At 49.8% G+C, this 25,419-nt stretch overlaps 2 protein-coding genes across 4 annotated transcripts in view; one reads left to right on the top strand and one right to left on the bottom strand.

The window, feature by feature from the left end:
* ARHGAP44 (Rho GTPase activating protein 44) overlaps positions 1-1,902 on the top strand; it is a 177,690-nt gene extending 175,788 nt beyond the window's left edge. For 2 of the 3 annotated variants that reach the window (XM_058559685.1, XM_058559686.1), the window contains exon 20: positions 315-1,902. In XM_058559685.1, the coding sequence (XP_058415668.1) occupies positions 315-454 (140 nt within the window). In that variant the 3' untranslated portion in view covers positions 455-1,902. The remainder of the gene's footprint in view (positions 1-314) is intronic. The other variant, XM_058559687.1, reaches the window with a different exon arrangement.
* Positions 1,597-24,872, bottom strand: ELAC2 (elaC ribonuclease Z 2). The gene is made up of 24 exons (XM_058559684.1): positions 24,603-24,872; positions 23,973-24,023; positions 23,764-23,834; positions 22,937-23,001; positions 21,591-21,648; positions 20,472-20,540; positions 18,907-19,014; positions 17,870-17,928; positions 15,465-15,523; positions 15,301-15,373; positions 14,547-14,659; positions 12,939-13,034; positions 11,778-11,916; positions 11,612-11,697; positions 9,695-9,813; positions 8,432-8,528; positions 6,616-6,754; positions 6,112-6,150; positions 5,872-5,981; positions 5,131-5,230; positions 4,938-5,058; positions 4,685-4,763; positions 3,957-4,101; positions 1,597-3,307 (listed from the first exon to the last, which is right to left on the bottom strand). Exons 1-24 carry the CDS (start codon positions 24,830-24,832, stop codon positions 3,071-3,073), a joined length of 2,463 nt encoding a protein of 820 aa, XP_058415667.1. The 5' UTR covers positions 24,833-24,872; the 3' UTR covers positions 1,597-3,070.
* Positions 24,873-25,419: the final 547 nt, after the last annotated feature.

Genomic DNA, 25,419 nt, shown 5'->3' with positions numbered 1-25,419 from the left:
AGACCCGCCCAGAAAGCATCGTCTTTGTGGAGAACTGAGCTCGAGGGTGGAAGTGTGTGTGGCCCGGCTGGGGGAGCTGTTCTGTCCTCTCTGAACCCCTCGGGGCAGAATCTGGATGCTTGGGTGCTACAGGCGTGTGGGGCAGATGCAAAGCAGGCCTGACTCCAACTGATCCTGCAATAAAGTGCAGGTTAACCTAGATGAGCCAGCCCCTCAGTAAGCTCCCCACTGCCACATCTAATGCCGACCATGCCTGCCATCAGTGTCTCCTTAGCCGGAGCCCCTTTTCAGCCACCTCTCTCTCCAACCTCCAGATCTCGTCCACTTTGATATCCCCTCCATCCACGTAGAGCTTGGGTCAACGCTCCGCCTGAGTCCCCTGGAGCACGTGCGGCGACACTCGGTGACTGAGAAGAGGGACTCGGAGGAAGAGTCTGAGAGCACCGCCCTCTGACCCGGCGCCTACCCCCGCCACGCATGTACATACGTGGGCCCCAGACAGACACACTGCTGGGGCCGCCCTGGGCTGGCCGGTGTTCTCTGCTGGCTCCTCGCTGTCACTGCCAACACGCGGTTGGAGTGTCACAGAAAACTGTCACCTCCAGCCCGTGTGGCAAATGTTGGTGGTGCCGATTTTGTTCCCTTTGGGTGGTGACTTTGGCCTTTTGTTTCATCTTTGCCTTTTGACTTTGTGCCTATTTGATCCACTTTCAGCCTCCATACCCAGCAACAGCGCTCTCTCCATCGGAGGGCTTGCCTGTCAGAAATGTCCTTTGCAGGGTAGGGGTGAGAGGGAGCGTCGAGTTGCCCGGTTAAACCTGGGGGCCGCCTGCCACTCGTACCCTGATGGCTGATGTCAAGTCCTACAGTATCAGCTTAATGGCTGCAGAAGGGAAGCAGGATAGCAGGGGACCCTTTCACTCACAGCAGGACCGGTTCTGGAATTCTAGAGGTCCTGGGGCACTGACTTGCCTGCTACATAGGGGAGGACCGGCTGGTGGGAAATCTTTAAGGCTGCCCTTAACCCGTGGACACTAAAATAAATGGCTTAAAATGAAATTCTTTTCACTTCCTAACAATTTTTCCACACTGTGTGACTGAAAGCTCCCTTTACTACCTTTATCAGTTCATACTTCTGAATTTAAAAACTCATCTTGAGGGTGTCTGGAGGGCCCAAAGATAGCTCCTCATACACCCCCCAAAACACACTAGATGTCTGATAGTAATTACACCCCTCCAGGATCCCAGGGGCACCCTGCTCACTAGGTACGTGGAGCCCCAGAGCTGCCTCTTCTTTCTGGAGGTCACCAGTGAATAGCAATAATTGTCACCCAAAGCATGTAAGGGAAAGGGAAATGGGCCCACGGAGACACCTGGCCAGCACCACGGGCCTTGCGGTGTGGCGTGCTTCGCTCACCAGCATCAGTCGCTCATCCCTTCTCATGAAGTCCCATCCGTTCTCGGGGAAGAGGGCCGGGAGGGCACTGGGGAGCCAAGTCACACTCTGGGATTAAGGGAGTGATATGCAGATTTGGGTCATGCATGCAAAGTCAAAGCTTAAAATTTTATCCTTTTAAAATAGATATGATATACCTATACATGATATAATATTTGTATATATGAAATCTCTCTATATTTGTTTGAGCCATTCAATCTAAACCAATGTACAGGTGTACAATGAGAAATTTAAATGCTTAGTTATTTTTCCCAACACAGTGTAAAATAACCCTTCCCTGACAGTGGGATTTGCAAACTTTTGATGTTAACAGCTTTGCTCACTTCCTGGCAAGGGCGGTTCAGTACCCAATTTGTAATGGAGCCCAGGGGTTGAAAGTTACCTTTAAATACATGTACAAATAGTTGTCCAAAGTAATGTTATTAAAATAGATTTATTATCCGTGAGCGTGGCCTTCTTGTTTTGATAATAAGCTGGTGGGAACACGGGACTCGATCTCAGATGCTGCCTAGGAGGACACCTGAGGGCACGGCTAGGCAAGGCCAAGTCTCTGGTCTGTCTCTCTCGTCACCTGAGTTTTTGAAACTTTTTCTATATTCTCCTACATAGGGAGAATACACAAATAAATACTAGATTTGTCTTTGAAAATTCTCTCAATTTTCAAGAACTAACTTCAGTGTTGTTAAATCCCAAAAGGAGGGCAAGGGAGCCAGCCTGACGTGATATTTCTCAATACTTTGATGAGCAATGAGTGATTCTCGTTCTCATTATGGGGCAAGGAAGAGCAAATCTCCTGTCTCCGTTTTCACCCACAACAGTGAGCAGGCCTGTGTTTCCCTGAGCCACTGTGCAGGCCCAGCATGGCCCTCCTAGTGCGTGAAACCACGCCACTGCTGTGAACCACGAACAGGGCTGCATTTCCCTGAGCCACCGTGCTGGCCCAGCGTGGCTCTCCCAGCACATGAAAGCACGCCACTGCTGTGAGCGGCACGACTTGACTTGACTTCTGTCAAAAAACTAGACTACTGAAGGGTAGTGACTCCCCAGGGACAGACTCCAAAGGTCCTCGTGCGATCAGTGCCAGCTTCCAGGGCACACGGGGTACCTGGCAGCATGACACTGCACAGGGAGACTCCTGCTCAGAGGTGGCACCAGGACGAAGCAGAGCACTCGGGTTCCAAATGGAATCTTTATTGTGTTCTGTGTCTTTGGAAATACTATTCCTTGAGTCTTCGACACTTAGACTTCACGTCCACAGTCCAATGTTCCATGTGAGTTGGCTTGTCTCTGGTGTGCAGAGGGAATAACTGGGCTGAGCAGGCGTGGGCGCACTGTTTTTCCATGTGACTTCTTTAAATGGCACTCAATTCCAGTTGTCCCTGCTTTCTTCCTTTCGGCAGCCTCCTGTCTCGAGGCTTTGCCAGCACAGGTTGTAGGAGGCGTCAAGCAGGCCAGTCATTAGCAGGGCCCAAGCCCAGGCTTGGCTTCTCCCCACCTCTTCCCGCGGGCCTCACTGTGAACCGTGCCCTCTGGCTCCCACCAGGAAGGAGAGGACACCACGCCGTGCACAGGGCCGAGGACGTGAGCCTTCGAGTTCAGGGTCGCTCCCGACCTTCAGTTTGCCCTGACCTTCTTGCTCCGTGGGTTCTGAGGCTCCTCCGCGTGGGCCCGTTTCTGCTGGGGCTCAGTGTCCTGAGGGCCGCCCACCGGCTCCCTGGAGAGGAGGGCCGCCCGCACCAGCCGCAGCTCCCGCTTCTCCCTGCGCTCCTCCATCTCCTCGATGTCGCCGGCAAACAGGGCTTTCAGCGGGGCAGTCAGCTTGGGCACGGTTGGGAAGTCTCCGAAGCAGACCTAGAAGGCAAGACGAGACAAGGACGCACCTCAGAGGGGCTGGGCTGGAGGCAGGAGCTGGAGTGAGGAAATTGCACTCACACAGCAGGCACCAGCTCCCCTTCTTTACAACCCTCGTCCACCGACCAAAGCTGGGAGAGAAGAGCAAGAAAGAAAACGCCACGGAGAGAGGCTGGACACTAAAGAAAGGGGCATGGACTCCCCACTCCTGGCTAAGGGTGGCAAAGCTGAAGGGGCCTCAGGAAAGGAAAGGCAGGCCAGACTCGGAGAATCAAGCTCCTCAAAAACAAACGCTGGGTCATGCCCTGCCCCTTCATTCTGAAAAGCCGGAGGGGCAAGGCCTGGCTTTACCACTCACGAGAGGAGAGAACACGCTGTCTCCCGCACCTGACGTGATGCTCAAATGATGTGACTGTGAACAGCCCAGGCCTCCAAGAGGCTCTCAGTCAAGTCCAGAAACCTGACACTGTTTCTGTCTAGAAGGCCCGTAAAAGGTCCGTCTTGCCATCAAAGCCAGTGCTGGTCATGATGGGGTGATGGCTAGATCACCCTCCCACCGGCGTGGCCCTGAGCCCAACCATCCCGTACGTGGATGGAGTGTGTCTCGCTGCCCTGGCCCCACCCCACAAAACCCACGTGATACCCAGACCTTCATGTGGTCAAAGGCAATTCCAACTTTCTCATTGAAGTCGGGGCTGAAGAGGGGGATCTTGGCATAGCGCTGGCTGAAGTGGTTCAGCATGATGAACTCCGCATTCATCCGCATCCCCACACCGATCGCCTGGGAGGTTGTGCTGCAAATAAAGGATCGAAGTAAGGCTGAAGCTCACCCAAAGGGCGGGACTCCCAAGGAGAGGCTGGCCCAGACCCCGACCCCCAGGCTCCGCCTGGGCACCCAGGGAAGGCCGCAGGTTCCTCAACTGGCTCCTCTTTAGCCGACACAAACTCTCCCAAGGGCCAGATTCTTCACACATTCCCCTAAATGAAGCCCAGGCTCTGTGCTGGCTGTCAAACCACCCGTCACAGTGAGGGCATCTGAGAAAAAGCAGGGGGCTCCTGACCTAGGGCAATACTCTTGCCTTAAAATCCAGCCACCCAGCCCCCACCTTCCCCTGATGTGGCCTACAGTTTATTCTAGCATATTTCCTTTTCTTTCAAAAACCATGTCTCCCCCCAGAACTTTGCCTAGAGAACTCTGCAGAAATAAAGGCAAACGGCCCAGAAGAGAACTACCCTGGGGTCAAAAGCCCCCATGGGCCTTTGAAGGAAGCAGGCCGCCCAGTGTCACTGTAGGATACAGTCTTTCTCAGGCTGCTCAAAGTGTCACCTGAGGGGAGGTGGAGGGAGTGGGTGACAAAGGCTCAGCGTCCCTGCTACCTATGGGTCTTTTCCATGGCTTCCTCTTCCAGACCATCTTCCAGCGTGGCCTCGTGTATCAGGAGGGTGGCGTTTTTCCCTAGAGGGTAAGCAGAGGCGTCAAGCAGAGCCCTCTCCCTGAGAAGCTCAGCCCTGGGTCCACGCACCTGTTTCCTGGCCCAGCACTTGTTCCCCTGCCCCTGTGGCGGGTCTGCATGTTAGGGCGACAACCAGAGGTTGTCAAGTGGGACCAGAGTCGGCTGCCTCTACTCACCCATCTGTACCAGAGCCTCGCAGGGCATGGTGTCCCCCGAATAGACCACCTTCCAGCCGGACGTGTGGACCAGTGCACAGCCAAAAGCGTGCTTACAGTGCCGGACCAGGCAGGTCTGAAACTGAAGGAGCGGGCGACCGGCTCGGGCTGTGCTCCCCGCCTCGCCCCCCCACGCCCGCGGCCGCCCCCTTACCTTTTCCAAATCACACGCTCCCAGCAGCAAACTAATCAACCTTTCAACTTCGGGGCTGGAGGCCTCAGCTCCTTTCTGAAGGCATTTGGCAGGAATCATACTGTGAGAAGATAAACATTTAAAAAATAAACGTTAAAACATACATTTAACTTGAATCAAAGTTCATGTCTCTGGCTGGAGAGTCCACAAATCCTTATTATAAAGAAACACAATTTAAATCAGTCAGCAAGACGGGGAAAGAGTAGTGAATTAAAAAGAGCCACAGCAAAAGCCCCAGGCCACCGCGACAAAGCCAACCGGTGGAAGCTGCCCAGGGCGAGGGCGTTGCGGGCCCTGCCCAAGCGGCCCACAGACGCGGCAGATGGACTCCTGCCCCAACGGGAGGACGGGCCAGCTCCCGCCATTCGTCCACCTGGTGTGGGCGGTCTCTGTGCTGGCTACTATTCGGGCACTGTGCCCCGGAACTGTTTCATGGAGAAGTATTGGCAAAAATCTACAAACCAAAACAGAACTGAAGAGAGGGCTGAGAAGAAACGTGTCAAAGAAAACAAACATTTAAGTGGAGACCATCGAATGGTTTCTACCCCCGAGTCAAAGCATGTCACCCTGCTTCTGCCGTCCTGGGCCCAGTCGAGGGAAAGGGTGCCGGGGATATTGTCAGCTGCCCCGGATCAACCTTGAGCTTGTGAGGAAGGCGGGGGAAGACAACAGCCCGGGTGGTCAGGGCGCCCGGACGCTCACCTGACGTGATGTAGAATTTGCTGGCACTGGTTGTGGTACTTCTGGAACCAGGCCTTGAGCTGGGTCGGGGCGACCACCAGCAAAGGGTGAAAGGGCTTTCCCAGAGAAGCCTGAAACAAGGAAATCAGGGCCGCGTCAACAACAGAACATCCCAGTGGAAATGGTCTGGAAGGGCAGGAGGCGAGGCTGTGTGTCATCCAGCGCCACTCTACACGGCACTCAAGTCAGGGCCGCACTCACCAGAGCTCGTTCTCTCTGCAGCAGGATATGTAACAGGCCCTGGGAACGAAGAGGGGGCACGGATCAGCCACGTCCAAACTCGCCTTTGCTCCCACGTTTGGGTCTAGAGTCCTCATCGTGCCAGCTCTCTATCAGCCCCCATCCTCCCACACCGCCCTGAAATGTCACAGGCAATGTGAGCAGGAAAGGGGGCAGTGGCCCAGGACCCAGCTGCCCCGGAGACCAAGTCTGCTAGCTCTGGCTGAAGCTTCCCCTGAGCAGGCCGTGGAAAAGGCAAGACTCACGGCAAGCTGAGTGAAGACAGCACCCCTGTGTTGCATGACAACCAGGCAAACAGAGACAAGACATCTCACTGAGCAGAATGACTGTCCCGGGGTTTTGTAAAGGCCAGGACCTCGCGAGAGATGAGAAACCAAAGCTCCTGGCAAGTGTGGGAAGAGGAGACAGGAGAGCAGCAGGAAAGTGTGGAGCGACTGAGGCAGCACCTGCCCCCCAGACCCTCACCGTGTGGTGATCCGCATGCAGGTGGGACACAAACACGGCAGCCAGGGTGCCCAGGACCCTGTCCACGTCATCGCCGTAGTGACGGCACAGCTGCCCAAACGTGCCTTCGCCACAGTCCAGGAGCAGGGACTTGTCAGAGCTGCGGAGAAGAGCGAGACTCAGTGCCGACAGGAAAGGCCTCTGGCGGTGGGGAGGATTTGTATTTCAGAGAAGAGCAGGCAGCCACAGCGGTGCTTTCTACGTCCTTCCATAACCTCTCATGCTCTTCCTCTGAGCAGCTTATGTAAACATGAAGGCAATCTTAGATGTCCATCCTCATTATACAAAAGAATTTTTATATAAAATGGAACCCTGAAGCCCTTTAGAATATATAGAAAGCATACAGAGCCATACATATGCTGGGCATCCAAAAACAGTTTATGTGGAATGGGAGGGTAAAACCACTGAATCCTGACGACGACTCTCTGACGATTTCGGCTGAGTGTGGCCACACCCGCTATTGATAATACCAGAGGCGGGCATGGTGTTGCCTGTCTGGGTAGAGATGTGGTTGCCATCAGATGTCTTTCCCGTTCCAGCAGTTCTGGTGTCCTCGGCCACATCCTCAAAGCCGGCCAGTGCGGGATGGGCTGAGATGCTCCTCCGGAAGGGACAATGTGACTACCAGCTCCAGTCTGGGCTTTGGATTCAGCCAGCCTCAGGCAGGCTCAGGGAGCTTCGATTCTGACAGCCCGTTCAGAACCTCTGCTCCAAGGGGTGAGAATCTTCTCTCCTCCAGGCCTTCGAACTCCTTCTCTGGGAGGAGTTGTGCACCTGGGAGGGCCACACCCATTTTCAGAGAGAAGCCTCAGAGCACTAGACTTGACCTTTCGGAGATGAGCTGAGTGGGAAGGCCAAGCCAGGAACAGCACCTTCCGATTAACTGCAGCTGGCTTGAGGGGCCCCTTTCAGGGTTTTGGGAGAAGCCCCCTCACAGGGCATCTCTGCCTCGGGAGAAAGCCTGGCCCACGCCGAGCCCCTTTACCGCATTTCCTCAGTCATATGAAAATACGTCCCAGATTCATATATTTCTGATATCAGGGTGCATCTTATACCTGCTGTGTACATTTAATGCATTATTTGGTTGTTCATCATCCACCACAAGCATCTAAGATGACGAAGCAGAATTTAAAAATGAACCTGGTACTTCACAGTCTAACTTCCTTCACGTAGACACCTGCAGAAGTACCATAAACGTTCACAATCCCCGAGTAATCTCTCTCCCAACAATGACACCGGGCAAACCCAAGAGAATCATCCAAAACCATTCAATTGGGGCTGAACACCAAACAAATGCACACTCACCATCAGCAGTAACCATTAGGGACACATACAAGGCAGCAGTGAAGACACTGATTCACATTTGGAATCTGCCACTTACCAGCCATGGCAACTAGAGCCAAGTAACCTCTCTGAGCATCAGGTGACTGATCAATAAAATGGGGAGTTATTCACTGCTTCATAGGATTAACGTGAAAATTAAGTGAGCTAATTTCTTAGCAAGGTGCATAGCATACAGTAAAATCAGCTATTTTTATCACAAGACATAATGGGTGATGAACTTTGGTGATTCCCAGCAGCATAAGTTACCTATCGAGGCTATAAAACGTGTTAACGCCCGCTACTCCTCTTCTGGGGCATTCTAGCCAAGAAGACAAGCTTACAGGGTTCTATACCATGCATTTTCCAATCAGCCCGATGGGCGGAGCAGGACTTTTGTTCAGAAAATCAGCCTGCTCCTTGATGGAGGGACATTTCCTGGGAAAGCAGTTAATACCTTATGTTGACAAGTGTGGAGCTGACGTTGCGAATCTTCATCGGGATGGCAGACCCTGTTCCAAGGAACATGATTTCTGGATACTGGCTTCTTGTCTCTATGGAAAAATACATGAACGAGTCCATTTCTTCGGGTCAAAAGTGAGCCAGCATTCAGCCATGTAAGGACTAAGTCCAACTTCCCAGGCTGGGCTGGTGGTCTGACCTGGCACCCAGCCTTAAGTTGGGCCTCCTCTGAGAGGGGCCACAGGCTGTTTGTGGGTAAAGGGCTGTTGGGAGGGAGAGCAGATGAATTCTATAGTCTTTCTTCAAGAGAGCTGCTCTAAGACTTTTAAATGACAAAAGGGACTTCTTTGTGCTATGAACCATCATTGACCTCAAGGGGCTGGTGTCCACCTTGCATCCAGCTCTTACCACCAGACCGGCACTTGCTGTGTGTGCACACAACAGCCCTGCCAGGTGGGAAACACCCCACTTTACAGGGGACAGAAGCAGGCTCAGAGGGTCAGCTCTCCAGAGAGGAAGAGGCAGAGCCAGGACTCAAGTCCAGGGAGATCTGGTGATTCCAAAGCCTGTGCCCCTTGCACAGCCTCGCCCAGCCCAACAGGCCCCAGGTACACATTTGCAGGCATGGTCTCAAGGGATCGCTCACACACAAACCAGAAGTCGAACCACAAACCCAAAGGCAAGTAAGGCCAAGGGAGACAGTCTTCCCCAAACACACATGGGACGGCCAGCACAAGAGGCGGCGAGACCTACACTTCCTGGGGCTGACCGCACTACGGCCCAGCACTGCCTTCTGTTCCAGCGTTCTCTATTCCTATCATTAGTTGAAAATAACACCGGAAAAACGAACTACTGGAGCAGAGGTCACGAAGTTCCCCTAACTACTTTTCCTCATGGAGCACTGAAAGCCCAACAAGGTGAGGGAGGGGGCCACATCTTCGGTGGATCCTGATTAGCGAAGCCAGGACTACATCCCAAGTTGGCCGAGTCCCCATTCAGAGTTCTCTCCCAAGTCTCACAGGAGTTCCCAGAACTGCTCCGTGTGCCTCGTAAAGAAGGCCTGGGCGTCATCACCCAACATCCCGATTGAGTCTGGGAGGGGGGCAGGCAGTGGTGGTTTTAAATAGAGAACAGAGAAGCACTGGATCAAATAAATAAATCCAGTGAGACTGTGCGTGCTGACGCTCCACTTAGTGCTCTGAACACACGAGCAGGAGGGCAGAGGCCAGGAGAGCGGCTGGTCGGTGGTCTTTCTCACCTGCTGGGGCTGGGCTGTCTTGTGCAGTCTTCCTATATTCCTGCACACTCTCCTGGAAATTGGGGAGCTCCAGAGCCTCGGCTATGAATTCATCAGGATTGCAAGTAACAATGGCATCCCTGCAGGGAGAAAAGCATCTCAGGTGACCAAAGGGAACGTGTGGCCTCAAGAACAGAATCGATTCCTGGAGACAGTCTGCAGGAAGTTCTTCAAATCAAGATTGAAGACTAAAGACTAAGACCTTGGGCAGTTCTGTTCTCTTGCCTTGTGGACCCTTTCTCAGCTTAGTGGGGGTCTCAGAGTGGGTTCTGAATGGCTTTAGCTCCTCAGAACATCTCTCGGCTCAAAGCCTGACAATCCCGGCACGACTGACATTTGCTGTGGGGCTGCGGTCCAGTGTAGCATTCCTGATCTCTACCCTAGCATCTAGCATCCCCTGGGGGCCGGGGAGGGGAGTGGGGCAAAATCATCTCGGCTGACAGGCAGAGCCCGAGAGCAGTGGTTTCCATCTAAGGCATACAACAAATCACCTGTGAACCTTGTGGAACCGCAGGGCCTGATGCGGGGCTCTGGGGTGGGGCCGAGGCTGCGTTTCTAGCAAGCTCCCGGAGAACACGCTGCTGCTGTCCTGACCTCACTGAGCAGCAAGCCTTGGTTCCGTGGCTCTTCAACTGACTGACACTATAATCACCTGGGAGCTTAGGCAGTGAGTCCCAGGCCTAGCTCTCACGAGTCTAATTCAGCAGGTCTGGGAACTGTATTTTTCACAGGTACAAGGTTTTCACAGGTACAAGGTGAATCTGGAGACTGGCTAGGTTTGTCGATCACAGCTTTATGAACATGTCAGCATATGCCTGTGCAGATGCTGACAAAGGGACAACAGGCTCTCCAAGCCCTAGACACTGTCCGTGGGCCCCAGTCATGCGACCACATAGTCTCTGAAAGAGCCTCAAGTACTCAGCACAACAGCACACAGCACCCAATGAAATCTGGAACATGGCCTATTCTAGTACAGACACCCTGGAGTGGACGGGAAGCTGCAAACTCGAAGATTCAGACTTCACATACAGCAACTAGAAGGATGTGCAGCTATGACATACAACTATCTACTGGGGCTTGGGAAAAAATAAATAAATAAATTATAAAAATTAAAGATGTGGGGCCAGTAAGCACTTCTCACGTGACTGGCTGGAGTGTAAACTGGGAGAGCCTTTCTGGACAGCAGCTTACATTTATCAAGTCCCTTAAGGAAGTATCACCCTCTGATCCAGTAATCCCACATCTAAGAATTACCCCAGGGGAACAAAGTTCCACTCAAAGATTTATATATAAGACATTTATTGTTTCATTAAAACAGTAAAAAGTTGGAAATGTTTCAAATGGATAAACATCCTTATCCGGAATACCAATGAAAATCTTGTTACTGAAGACTATATAATGATACAGGAAAGGACTGACAACATGTCAGGCCATCAACCCACATATAGATTTTTTTTAATACATCCCCATATACTTAAAAAACACAAAATGTTAACAATCATTATCTTGGGGTGACGGAATTATGGGTGATTGATTCTCTTCATCACACGCTTCTTAATGTCTATATTGTAAAACAAGGAACGTGTACCCCTGTTGTTATCAGAGAAAACAATTTTAGGAAAGGATAACCATTGGCCCCAATCTTCTACCTCAACCCAGACTAGGGCGGGCCTGTTGTAGTAGATGAATTTGCAGAGGAACACAGCCACACCCACTCATTTCTGTATTTCTATGGCTCTCGTGCCACCACAGCAGAGTGGAGTAGCTGTAACAGAGACACGGCCTGCAAAGCCTGCAGTATTTATTGCCGGGCCCTTTACGAGAAAAGCTGGCCAACCCCTGACCTAGAGCATTCCACGAGCTCAGAGCCACACAGACCTCTGCCACTCCCGCCGGGGACGGAGCTGGTACTTGAGGAGGCATTCACCCCGGACCGTGGGCACACTGAAGCTGGCACCTTCTTCCTGAAAAAGACAAAACACACTCCGTGGAGAGAAAGAGAAGAGGAGAGGCCGGGCCACCAGAGACCATTCTGTGACACTACCTTACAGGGGAAAGTGGCGAGCTGGGGGAAGATGCCGGGGTGGATGAGGTTGAGCTGCGTTTGAATCTTGTGGCTGCGGAGGTTGTGAACCGATGCACAAGTCTCATTCAGGATCAGGTGCTGGGTGTCAGGCCCAAACCTAGGATGAAACAGAAGGTACATTCATGGTGTCCTTTAGGGAACATCTCCATCTAAGGGGCAGCACTGGAGATTAGGAGCGGTGATGAAGGTGGAAGCATTCAAAGAGGGTAAGTGACCTGTCCACAAGGATTGCTAATAAATGACCAAACATCATCACACTCCTGTCTCCAAGTCCAGTGTTCTCTCCAAACTCAAGTGCCTTTGGGGTGTGCTGGAGAGTACTAGAAGAAACAAGAAAAGTTAAGACGTTTGGAGCCTACAGCTAGGAAGCTGGAAACAACACGGAGGACGGGGTGGAAGAAGAAAAGGCATAATAAGAGGAAAATAGAAAACATACGTTAAGACTCAAACCCTAAAAGCACTGAGGCTGGAGAGAGCTGAGGAGTAAGCGACTGCCGGGACTAACGAGGAAGGAGATGAAGGGAGACGCTGGGAAGAAGCAGGAGTGGAGGCTGGAACGCCATCCAAGGTTACTACGCGCTCCGAGTGCAACTCAAATAACTCCTTCCACCTGCTGTGGGTCGGCCAGCGACGCCAAAAGCACAAGTCAAGGGATCTCTTCTTTCAGTTCCTACACTGTGGCAGAACGTCTGCCTCACACGGTCAGCGGGAAGATTTAAAAAAACGGAAGGAAATGCAGAGTATTTACCATACTGCCTGTCAAGTGGTGGGTGTTCAATAACCAGAAGCTATTATTTTATACCCGCAGGTTTCTTCTCTAGGATACACCCGTGGAATCCTATTTGTTCAGGCACTGAGAGTGTGGAGGGTGTAAACTGTGTGACCCTGTGCCCCACACAAGCAGGACGTGTATACACAGCGCCACCTAGCGGTGGTATTTCTTCACAAGAGTGGTACAGATCGGTGCTTCCAGAAATCCGGGACAGCAGGAATCCCGGAGAAGGTTCAGGCAAGTGTGGCAGTAAGGGTAGGCAGCACTTAAAAGAGTGAGGGGGAGGACAGAGAGAAATGTGTCACGCCTAGAAGAGCTCCCCCCGTGTGTCCTGCTGGGCTCCATACCTCTCCATCCACTGCTGGTATCTGCTGTCCGCAAGCACACACTCTGGGGCCATGTGAACCACCAGGGCCACAGGGGCGTCGGCCTTTCCTTGGTACCTGGCGGAAGGAAGAGTGGGCTTTGCTTTGTAAAGTGACACAAACTCAGAACATGAGCAAACAGGACTGTGCAGCCAGGCAGGGCACCGCTCTGCTCTCTCTCAGGGGAGACTGACAGCCTTCACGCCCTGGCCAGGCTGTCCTCGGCTGCTCCGAGGTGCCTGAGGACGGCGGAGCCCCAGCGCTGACCCGGGATTCGTCTATTCGGCAAGCTCTGGGGTTTCCCACCGGCCTGCCTGAGCCTTTCTCAGGGCTGTGCTGCAGGCCCAGGCTCTTCCTGTCCCTCCTTTCTCCGGGCTCAGACCTGCACAGAACAACAGCTCTCCCTGCCTCCTCCTGCTCCCTCTCGCCTTTATCTTTCACCCATTTCCACCACTAAGTCTCTTGCACCTCCAATTCCACCTTGGCGTCTGCATCTAGAGGACCCAACACACAGGGATGGAAAATTAAAATCATTTGTTATTCTACCATCTAGAGAGATAATCACTTACTAACGTGCTAATGTGCTTCCTTCCAGTTCCCTTAAAAAAATACATATAGTAACTGTTTTTATCTACCCTCGCACACACACACACGGGGGTCCACAGGCCATGTATTTAAACCTGACAGCAACACACCAATGCCCATGGCTCTCAGCTCACACCTGGTCACAGTGAGTTGAAGGAGCTGTGCTGCCCATGACTTGATTAAAACACAAAGCCCATGTCACCAGGGTACCCAAATTCACCCAAAAAGAATCAAGTCGATTCCAGGAAGAACTTCTAACACTAACTTAAAACAGGTATAGATGCCCCAAAAGATCTGTTCTGCTAAATAGACAAAAACAATAAGTGAAAAAACGTAAATAAACATTAGGAATGGGAAAAATACAGATAGGATAAACGATTAAGAATGGGAGAAAAATTAAAACTAGACATGTGGGTCAAAGATTCTACCCAGGATCAAAGCTGAACTGCAAAATGGGTCAACTTTTTTGGAGGACAAGAGAGAGTGGCACTCAGGCCATCAGAACAAAGATGCTCCCAGGCTGAGATTCTGTCCCTTAACCCAGACCCTTGACCAAGACTATCTCAAATACCTCAGACCTCCCTCATCAGATTCAATACAGGTAAGTCAAGAAAATTCATTTAGGTAAAAGCAATCCAAATAATGACTTGGGCTATTATTTAGAACTCAAGAAAGTTCTAGAATTTATCCTAGACTTAGAACTCTAACTGGCCATTGATTTTCTAATCTGTAGCTATCTCTGATTTTCAGTGTTTTCTAATTTCACTTCAAGGCTGTGTTCACCACGAAGCCCACCAACCACCAGTAGCTTTGTATATCCTGCTGGTAGGATGGAGCCTAAGATAGGAGTCTGGCTTCGGCATTTCATTCAGACGGTGGGCTTTCCCAGAGACATGGCCCTACAGCAGGAGCAGCCACGGGCAGGCCAGATGCCCTGTGGATGCGGCTGGGCTTTGTGAGCCCTGTGTCGGCTCTCACTCTCCCACCCTGGAGACCCCTCTTTACCTCTTGAAGGTGGCATTCTCACAGATGGGTTGAATGAATCCTTCGTCTGGACATTCTACCACAACAAAAGCAAGACCAGGATCTGGAGGAGTACAGATCTCTTCAGGCAAAATCTGCAAAATCAGTGGGGTCATGATGCTCTCCCAGAGCAGTTACAGCTCAGCAAACATATCGAATGGCTGCAAGTCAACTGCTGACATTACATAATCCCTACTGAGCAAGCAGAAAACCAAGGTAAGGTTCACCACCCACACCTTTCCTGCTCTCTCTGCTTATACCTAGGCAGCTAGCTTGCAGAGGGCTTTTCAAACCTAGAGTGACCAGGAAGCCAGGCGTGACATTCAAGGTTCTCTCAGGTCTGTGGTCATTGGTCCTAATCCTTAGATGCCAGAGAAAACATCTTGGTGAAGAACAGTGGCATCCTTTGGGCCATGCACCCAAAGTCCATCCTCATGGGACCCGTTGTTGGATGCTGCCCCGAGCTCAAGTACGAGGGAAAGCATCCATCCCATTAGGAGGAGGACCCCCAGATCCTCAACAGACAATCTACAGAAATACCCAAACGCAGCCAGTGTTGATATGCAGGGCAAGTCTAGATAAGGGACCCCATTTTATCATTTCGCCAAGTGATGGAAATCTAAGCTGTTCCACTCCCCTCAAAAGTGATGTAGGACCTGAACCAGACAGCGACTCTGTCCTGCGTTCCAGAGCCTACCTGTACCTGCTGAAACATCACGAAAACAGGGCGTCTCACCTCTCTGCCCTCGTAAGTGACACTTTTCCCGTCCTTGACAGCAGCAATGATGGGAGCAATGGCAGCTGTCCCACTGAAATGAAGAGGCAAGCCCTCTGTGAGAGGGAGCTTTAGGAACAAAGGCACACCCGTGGGGCCCCAACAGCCACGCCCCTGACACTCACACTGGGAGGCCCAGCTCCTTTGCTTTGAGCACCAAGAAGTTTCCTTTCTTCAAGTGAAGCTGCAACAAAGAGAAGGTAAATGTAACTTCAGCGACTAAAGAAGCAGCTTGGTTTTACTCAATTTTCATAAAAGTGCACCTTTCTGATTTTATTTTTTAAATTAACATTATTTTCGTACAATTTATTAAAGTGCAGGTTAGGTTTCTGCTTTCAGGTAAAGTATACTACCTTCTGAAGAAGTCTTTTATTTTGAAATGCTTCAGTACTAAAAGCTGAATGCTTTAAAACAACTTCTTATAAGTTCTATAAAGTGTAATCCATTTCCATATCAAATAAAAAGTATCCTTCAAGTATCCTTGAGGAGAAACACTGTGCTGCTCTCATCCTGCACTCATCCATCAATGGCTAAGGGAACATCACTAGAACACTGTCTAACAGAAACGATCATGCAAATCACTGTATAACACAACATTCCAGTGACAGCGATGGGGGATAAAAGTACGGATGATTTTTCTCCTCTGTTTTTCACATATTTGTCAATATAGTGCTGCTGCTTTTATACTGGAGAAAAGTTATAATAAAAAATTCCCGATATGCTCTTATTATGTTAGAAGGGCAAACAACAATCCTCTCACAAAACCTCATAATCATCATTCTGTACTTAAAGACTTCCGTACAAACATTTTTTAGATCTACACATTTCATACATAATAATGGAAAAAAGTCAGAAATGGCATACGATGTTAATAAGTCTTTGATGTTGAATTATATTTGATTTTCATTTTCTTCCCTAGATCTTTATAAGGAAATTACTCTTGGGCAAAGTCTCCAATTTAGATCCTAAAGTCTTATTAAGATTCTAGAATTTTCTGTCTTGGAAAACATTATCCTGGAGGATTACAGCTCAAGTGTGTGCACATAACACAAAGGTGATAGAGCTTAGATGACATCTTTAGATAATGACATTAACAAGCACTGTTGTGACCAACATTCCCTCCACAGACCCAAACGGATTTGAGGATGAAAGCTAAATATTTCTAATGTTTAACAGGAACTTACAGACCTAAGGCAAGCAAAACCCATCCCTCCACTACAAGCTGAATTCAACCCATGGAGAAACCTGTTCCCATCTGAGGAATGAGGAGTATTTGGAAGACAGATGAGACCCAGAATGCAAGTGTACAAGGCCCCGCGTAGCTGCACGGCTGTTGGAAGCCCACGCTCTCCTCGCAGATAAGAGCTTCTGAGGCCCTCAAATGCACAGCCTATTTTCTCCCACCTCCCAGAAGTTGAACTAGCTCGACTTGACTGCCTTCCAAACCCTTAGCCGAGAAGCAGCAATTACAAGAGGGAAAAGCGGCTACAGGCTGACCCAGTGAGAGGAGCTCTCAGAAGCGCAGCAGACAGCAAAGGAGTCAGAAGAGCCAGCAGCAGCCTGCGGCTACTTAGCGTCAGAGCCCGCAGCTCCCAGAAACAGCGCACCTGGCAGAGTTTATAAGGGCCTCGCCCCTATCAGGCAGAACACATTTCATCATGCTCGATGTAATCTATCTAGGAAGGATGGAAGGATCTAATACAATGGAAAGATTTATACCATATAAACTACTTTAAAAAATTTTGTTGCCTAAAACTCAGAAATATACAAAAGTGTATCGACAATAGTACTTAACTTTTATAAAAATTACTATGATTTAAATAAATTGATGGAAATGATACTGACAATGATCTTGCAATTAATAACTAATATTACTACTGCCCTTTCATAACTGTTTCCACTTCTTGATGTTAAAATTTAGATGAAAATTACAAATATATTTTGAAATCAACATTACTTCTTAAAAAAAACAAAGCCCACAAAAAAGATAATGTATACCCTTACCACAGATTAGATAAAAGTGTTGCAGATTACAATAAAATTTTAGTGCAAAGTCCTATTAAAAATAAGCCATTAGTCAGATCTTAAAAATACCTTATTGTAATAAAATTTTCATAGAATTTGACCGATTTCAGATTTGCAGATCTAGGCCTTTGTGAATGCCAGCCCATATTAAAATTAGTCCAATGTTAGCAATTTAACAGCTACAGTAAAATGATATAAACCATAACAGAGTTGAAGGAGTCTGAATAAAGGCCTGATTCATTTGAAGAAAGACAAACAAAGCTGCCTTTATTGCTCAAGTGCACGAGGACCGAACATAGGCAAATATAAAAGAATATACAGGTAGACCGACTGTCGCTGGAAGAGAATCTGAAAGTATGTACGAGTACAGGGGGTAAACTGAGAAATAGGGTGTCTGTGTTTCTTCTTGGCACACGTGACTTAGGAGGTGCTACCTTCGAATTACTTGAAAAGTGCAAAGGTCACCATGCACACGCTCACTTAAAGTCAGCAGAAGGGCGCTTACCTTACAGACAAAAGCTACCACCAAGGAGGGGTCCCGGCCACCTATTTTCTGCCTAACACCTGAGGAGAAACAAATCTGATTACAATAAGGTAAATGTGAAGGTTTATAGGCTTCGCAGATCGAGGATCATCTGACACCTCATTCGACTTCACACAAAATTAAATGGACATAACTGTTCCAACACAAAGATGGAAGAAAACTCTAGTATCCTTTCTCCAGCAGACTTCTTATTCCTACTCATGTTGAGATCTGAGTAAACGAAAAATGCAGAACTCCAACCAGAAAGACTTTAGAATGGCAAGTGAAATATTTAAAAAATGACAGTTTACCTAGAAGTGGAGAAGAGAGAAAAATAAGTTGTAATGTGCTTTATTAACAAGCATAAGAATATGTGAAATAACACAAAAGCTAAAAGGCTTGCAGAAAAAAATACGTCAGTCTTCACCCGTGCCATCCAAAAAAGGATGGCTTCTAGAGTGGGCCTCTTCCTGTCAACAGACTCGACCTCAGGGCAGAGAGAGGAACTTACTGAGCCTTGCCCAACACTGGACAACAGACTCCTTAAGCAGTCCAATTCCTGTGATACATCTAATCTCAGAATTTTAATTCCGTTTCCCAGTAGGTTGTTATTATGGAAGAAAAGGTGCAGATCCATCATTGATGACTGTTTTGTCAGCTTAGCAGTTATAGCTTCTGCATTCATGAAAAATTAATTTGCATTAATGCTGTATTAATGAAAAACACAAAATCCTCTGTATGAATCAGTTTGCCAGGCCCTGCTCTCCTCTGGGTAAACTGAACACAAAGCTTGGGGGCCCAGCAAGGGCTGCAGGTTGGCCACTAAAGCTCCATACTGCCCCCTTTACAGCCCTACTCACTCTCCTCACAGGCCAAGTCCTAACGTGTCAAGAAAAAAGGATCTGTTTTACACACAGAGCTTTCTTACAATAACGACTCAAATTTAGAGCATTAACGAGTAATGGATTACAAAAACAGAATCCTCTTGACAGTGTACTGTTTTGCTCAAATACCATTACCATCTGGAAGGTGCTGCTCATTTTCAGTCGACCCAAGGTCTGAAGACCGCTCTGGACTGAGCCGTTCCGGACTCGGTGATGGCTGGCGCCCTCCACACCTCTGTTCACCTGGTTGGTATAGGAAACAAGCAAATTACCCACCACGCAAGGCGAGCTCCCAGCCAGCGCCCAGATGCTGACAAGTGGGAATGCCGGGCGCCCATTACATCAGCACATCGTCCACTACAGGAGTAAACTATCACCTCCCCACCCGGTCCCTGGGCTGCATCTACGTCTCTCTCATCTTTCCGTGTCTGCTCAGCTCACAGCCCTGACTACAGCAGGAACTCAACAGTGTTTGCTGACTGAAAAGCATGCAGATAGTAGGCTGGTTTATTCATTATCATCACTCAATAAACAGATCTTGGCCCAAAGGTTACCCATCTCCATGGAAGCAGCATCATTTTGCAGTCAGTTAAGTCTCAAGGTCAAGAAAAAAAAAAAATCACTGCTCTAAGAAGCTGACGCACAGCTGCTGGTCTCCCAGAGGCTGCCTGCTCATGCGTGCTCATTCCTGTGCTGCCGGGCACCGGGGAACGCCACCAGCACGCTGCACGAGGTCAGCACGGATCACACCACATACATACAAGTAAACCGCCACGTGCTGGGGCGGGAGCAACAGGGTGCTAGAAAGAACAGGGGAGGGACCCAAATCAGGCTGGTGCTGGCGCTGGGGGTGAGGTCAGGGAAGCCATCTGACCAGGAGGGAGCCAGGCAAGGCGAGTTCTGACCAGACCAGCCGCCTCCCTGGCCTCTGAGCACTGTGCCTCTGCTCGAACCACAGCCTTCTCTCTTCTCGAACCCTCGCCTTCTCCCTTCTCCTACCCGTGCGTCAGTGCCGGTCTCGTGGCCTCGTCAGGGCCTGGACTTCTCTGGCCTTTGTTGGGGGCTCTTGTCTACACCCCTACAGCACTTGGCAAACGTCAGACCAGTCAGCACTGCCAAGAACATGGCCCAAAGGCTCTGCATTCTCCACACAGGAGGTAAAACCTAACATGGAGTGTGTTTAGCCAGACGCAAGAACGACACTGACACGGCAGGACTGATGTGTAGACAACCTGTCTCTAGATCAAAACCACATCATCTGGCCCTGGGACCTGAGCAGGTTTGTGTGCCCTTCTGACCCCCTAACAACACTTCTACTAGCCTACTGATAGTATTTATAAAAAAGTGTTTATCTGTGCACACCTCTCCAAAATCCTCTCATCAAAGGAGGGTTCTCACATCCGTGGCAAATAAACCCCAAGCAATGAATGCACCAATCTGAGACCACCGCTTAACTCCATAATATTCCAAAGTATATCCTTAGCATTCTCTATGAGTTAAACATGTCTGTCCGAAAGATTATAAGCTTAAGATTATAAGCTCCATCTCTTAATTCCTCAGCTAAATTTCTGAGTCATGCTCAAAACACAAATCCAGGTACACAAAGCCAGTACTGAAGCGGTTTCTATGTTCACCCACGCCTTCCTCACCTAGGACCTCCTCCTCCGCCTCCTCCTGGGAAATGTGGCTTCCATACTCACTGTATATGGGGACCTGGAAAACCGTCATGGTCTCATCCTTGTATTCTGGAGCAGAGTGGGGCCGCACAGCTACGAGAAAAGACAACAGGACAGTGGCTGCATTAGCAAACACGTGTGGAAATTAACTTCCCAGATCACCAACCACAAGCAACTGAACTGCTTTGGAATTTTGGAAGGAATTTTCACTAAAATCAGAATTTCTGAGTAAATTAGAGTTTTTAGGAAAGAAGCAAAAATATATTTTCATCAGTCATTAATATTTACTACAGCCGAATGAGAAGACATATTATGATCAATGGTGACTACTCATTGAAAAAAAAGAAACCAATACTCAAATTTAAGACACACAAGTTAACACAGAGCATTGTGAGGCCAGAGAATCTGTCATCTCAACTCTAAAAGCTGGTATACACTTTGAAATAAAATATTTGCGTTTCTGGGACTGGCCTGCTGGCATAGCGGTTAAGTGCACATGCTCTGCTTCAGCGGCCCGGGGTTCGCAGGTTCGGATCCTGGGCGCGCACCAACGCACCACTTATCAAGCCATGCTGTGGTGGCATCCCATATAAAGTAGAGGAAGATGGGCACAGATGTTAGCCCAGGGCCAGTCTTCCTCAGAAAAAAAAAAAATTAAAAAAAAATATTCGTGTGTCTGTAGAAGAGGAGCATTAACAAGCCAGAGATGCACACTGCCTCCAGGGCGGGCCCTGCTGCCATCCTCTGTTAGGCCTTTTCCCATCAAGACGCCATGTGCCTCCCAGCATAGCCTGAGCTGCTCACACCCCCCCTTCCTACTGCAAGGAATTCAAGGCAATTCAACTACGAGAACCACCTTGAGGACCAGGGCAGGAGCCTCGGTGCTGGAATGGAGACCGCTTCCTGGCATACATGGGGGCATGTTGCAGTTTTAAATCTCTCCTGCCTGTGAAGTCTATATTTGGGGGCCGTGAGGTGGGGGCATAGTAAGTGCAAGAGGCAATATTTAAAAAATTCATCTCATGCTGATGAAGCATTTGATTTTAAGGTTTAATTTAGGTCAGTTTTTACGGACTCTGAATTTGAGAGTCTGGGGCATATGGGAAAGAAATGGCAGATAATGAGTCATCATCAAGGACATACCCAGGTCTATTCCTTTCAATGGACCAGAAAATATTTTGATAGCTTCTAGGTAGTTCTCCTAAAAAAGGAAAATAAAGACGTGAGCAGTTATGGTTGCACAAACGCAGAACACAGTAACGTCTTCCAGTGCACAAGAGGTATCAATAGGTATCAACATAAAACTAAGTTCTGGACATGTGGAACTTCCTTTATACAAACATTTACTAAGTGTTTACTCTGGGTTAGATGCCAAGGATTTAGCAGTAAGAAGGAGGTGGTATCCCTGCCCTCATGAAACTGAGAATGGAGTGGAGACAACAAACGATGACACAGACAACAACTTAGTGGTGGTTGTGCTAAATGCTCTGCTAAGGAAATGAAAAGTGCAGGGAGCTGGGACACAACCTGTCTGAGGGTCAGGGCTACTCCTGAGCAAATGACCTTTTAGCTGAGCCTTGAAGGTTCAGAAGGATCCAGGCAGGGATGAGAGGAGGCAGAGGGAACCAGTGTACGGACAAAAGCCTGAGACGGGAAGGGGCTTCAGTGAAGAGCTAAGAGTGGGCCCAGGGAGCTCCAGCGTGGTGACTGGGATAGAGATGGAAGCGTGGGTGAGGGCCAAGGCCCGCAGGACGTGGAGGCCATATTAAGGTGTGTGCATGGACCATACTGCATTGGAGAACCCCCTTGAAGGGTTTCAGGATGGAAGTGCCCTGTCTGCAGTTATGCTTTAGAGAGGCCCCTCTGGCCGCTGCGTGTGGATGATTACAGGGAAGCAAGAATGGATACAGGAAGCTATCATCATAGACAGGTGTAGCAGAGAGAGATGATGAAGGCCTTAATGAGATGGAGACAGACAGAGTTGTGGCATTATTCTGGAGACCGAATTAACAGGACTTGGTGTTTGGTTGCCTTTCACCTGAAGAACTGGGAAATGAACTGTTATATTCAACAGTTTTAACAATATGCACACACCTTCTCAGCAGTGTAATAAGCTGGTCTGGAAGGTATGATGATGTCTGAAATTTAGTAAATAAGTAAGAATAAAAGCTAACATTTGTTGTGTGCCCACTTGGTACGAAACATCTAATAAAGTGCTTTAGTGCTCTAATGTGTTACTTCATTTAATCCTTAAAAACTCCATGAAACGTTATAGCCATTTTACAGATGAACAAACTGAGGCTCCAAGAGGTAAAATAATTTGTTCAAGGTCATACGGTTATTCAGGTTTTGGACTCAGGTCTCTTTAACTTGAAAGGTGAAGTGTTATCTCTGGAGGGCAGAAGACTGATTCGTAAAAATGGGAATTCTTGTTACTAACCTTAAAAAAGGAGGGGTTACCTTGGAAAGCTGAGTCAAGAGAGACTCACCAGTTGTGGAGGTCCAGAAAGTACACACTTTGGAAGCCCGGTTTCCTTTAAAGTAAGAATCATTCCTAAAAAGGATGAATAAAATCAGATCTCTCAGCACCTTGGCCTGCAGTGGCAGCCAGGAGGAGCACTCCTTACTGAACTAGCTATTCATCTATTTATCCTCATTCCAGCCTCTAACAAGTTGTCACGGAACATGTACCGAACAGAAGCGATGCTAGCTAGAAGTACAAGGGACACCAAATAGTCCTTAAATGCCCCTAGCACAGGCAGGGCTGATACTAGGGTGAGGCAGTGAGGCACCTAGGAAGTAAGTGAAGAGATGGCCTTCAATTCAGCACCCTAGGCGCCTTGCCTGCCTCACCCTAGTCTCAGCACTGTGAATGGGACCGGTTCAACACACCACTCCTACCTATCCACATCACAAAGCTTATAGAATCTGGTGGCAACACAATGTTGACCTTCCTATTGGTGGATGTGAATAATGGGGTAATCTGGATAATGGGTATCTGTGTGTAGCTGCCGATGGTCTTGATATTAAGTACATTTACTATAATCACCACCACTACATCCTCCGGTTTACTGTCACATATCCCCAGTTCAGCGACTAAATAAATGAAGTAGACGGTAACACTTGGAGGCAGTATCCATGTTAAAATCTGCTCTTCTGAGTCACAGCTTATGATGCTCTGTGCTGCAGCTGCCTGGGCTGGCATAAAAAGATTTCCAGCTCCCCTGGACTCAGAACATGGGCAAAAAAAAGGCAACGCAGGTTAAAATCCCAGAGACTTCCCTCCAGCCTCTGACCCCAGAAAGAATATACTTACCACACAACCCCCCAACATTACACCAGTGCATCCGAGTGAGGAATATGTTGTCCAAACGAGCCACCTTCAGCCTAAGAAAGCGAAACATTTGAGCAGGACTAAATGGATGCACCAGGAACCCTTCCTTCTGCTATAAAAACACTCCTGCCTCTCATCTCAGCTTTCAAGCCTCTTATCATCTCCACCCCACAAGAAAACGGTTGACTCACTTGTGCTCCTGCATGAGTCGCTGGACGCCTTCTCCACAGTTGAAGAGATACCTACAGGACCAACATTACACAAGATACTCAGAAGATTCTCATCTGTTAAATCTCTGACACTGTTTAGACGCTGATTGTGCGTACACTCTGAGGATAAAAAACTGAAAACCCATGTTGTACTACCGGGCTGCATTTCTGCGATTAGGATGCTAGGTTGGAGACTGGAGGCCTGTGTAGGCTGGCGTGCGGTGACATGGGTTCTTTCCTCCATCACCTCCTCACCAGACCTGTCTACCCCACACCCAACTGTGAGGCCCGGGCTCGGGGTGCAGGGGAGGGGGTGCGGCTCAGAGTACCAAGAGCGAACTCGGGAGCCAAGGGCTGGGAGGAGGACACGTACATCCAGGTCTGAAGTGCTTCAGGGCCTCCCGGAAACTATACGCACGTAGGATGTAAGGAATCTAGGCTCTCCCACCCACCAAAAGACCAAGATGGGCTGCAGGAGTGACACCCCACACGTGTGCAGACAGGGTCAGGGAAGCCCAGGAATGCTCCCGGGCGAGCAGCACGCAGCGGGGGCGGGGCTCGGTGAGGGGACGCCGCGGAGGCCCGGCCGGACCCCGGGCGCGGCGCACTGACCGGTTGTACTCGGAGAAGACATAGAGCGCGGAGCCTGCATCCCGGCCGCCGGCCGCCACCACCTGCAGGTACACGGTGTTCGGGCCCCCGGGCTCCCACGACGGGCCGCGCTTCTCCCGCGTGCGCAGGTGCCGCAGCGGGTCCTTGGGCGGCCGCTGGCGGCGGGCGGGTCCCTGCGACATGCTGCGCCCAGCCGCGGCCCGCAGCAGCAGCGAACGGAGCGCCCACATGCGCCAGCCTCCGCCCGGCCTGGGAAGGCAGCCGGTCGCCTCGGTCCGCGTGCCCCACGCACCGCCCCTTCGCCCCTCGTGGCAGGCCCAGCCAATCAGCGTGCCGCAGGCCGAGCTGCCCGCCTACGCGAAGCTGCGCGTCCAATAGAGAGGAGCCTGGCCGCTCCGGACTTGTCAATTGGCGGTGGCCATAGAGTGGAGGAATGCTAGAGCGTCCTGGACGGCCCCGCCCCTTGCCTCTTTCCGGCTTTCCCCGCGTCAATTCTGTCCGGAAACCGTCCTTCGTCCTTCGTCTGGGGCGGGACTTCCGGGAGCGCAGGGCGGTGACAAGCAATACCGGTAAATGAGCGGGTCCTTGGAGTTTCGAGTTGCCCTGGGGTTCGAGCCCCGTGTCCGCCAGCTGTGAGCTGTCCCCCCCAGGCAAGTCAACCCCTTGGGGCTCTGGTTTGCTCTTGCTTGTGGTTGTTGTTAGGATTAAATGTGAGGAGATAAATTATATTGAGCTTTAGCGTAGGAGCCTTCGCTAATTTTATATCCCTTGTAATTCGTATGAGTACGTGTTTCAAATGATTGTCTTTACTGGCTTT

The sequence above is a fragment of the Diceros bicornis genome, chromosome 18 (genome assembly GCF_020826845.1).
Source record: "Diceros bicornis minor isolate mBicDic1 chromosome 18, mDicBic1.mat.cur, whole genome shotgun sequence".
Taxonomy (NCBI): Eukaryota; Metazoa; Chordata; class Mammalia; order Perissodactyla; family Rhinocerotidae; genus Diceros; species Diceros bicornis.
The sequence above is the reverse complement of the archived record's forward strand: the minus strand, read 5'-3'. Positions and strand labels throughout refer to the sequence as shown.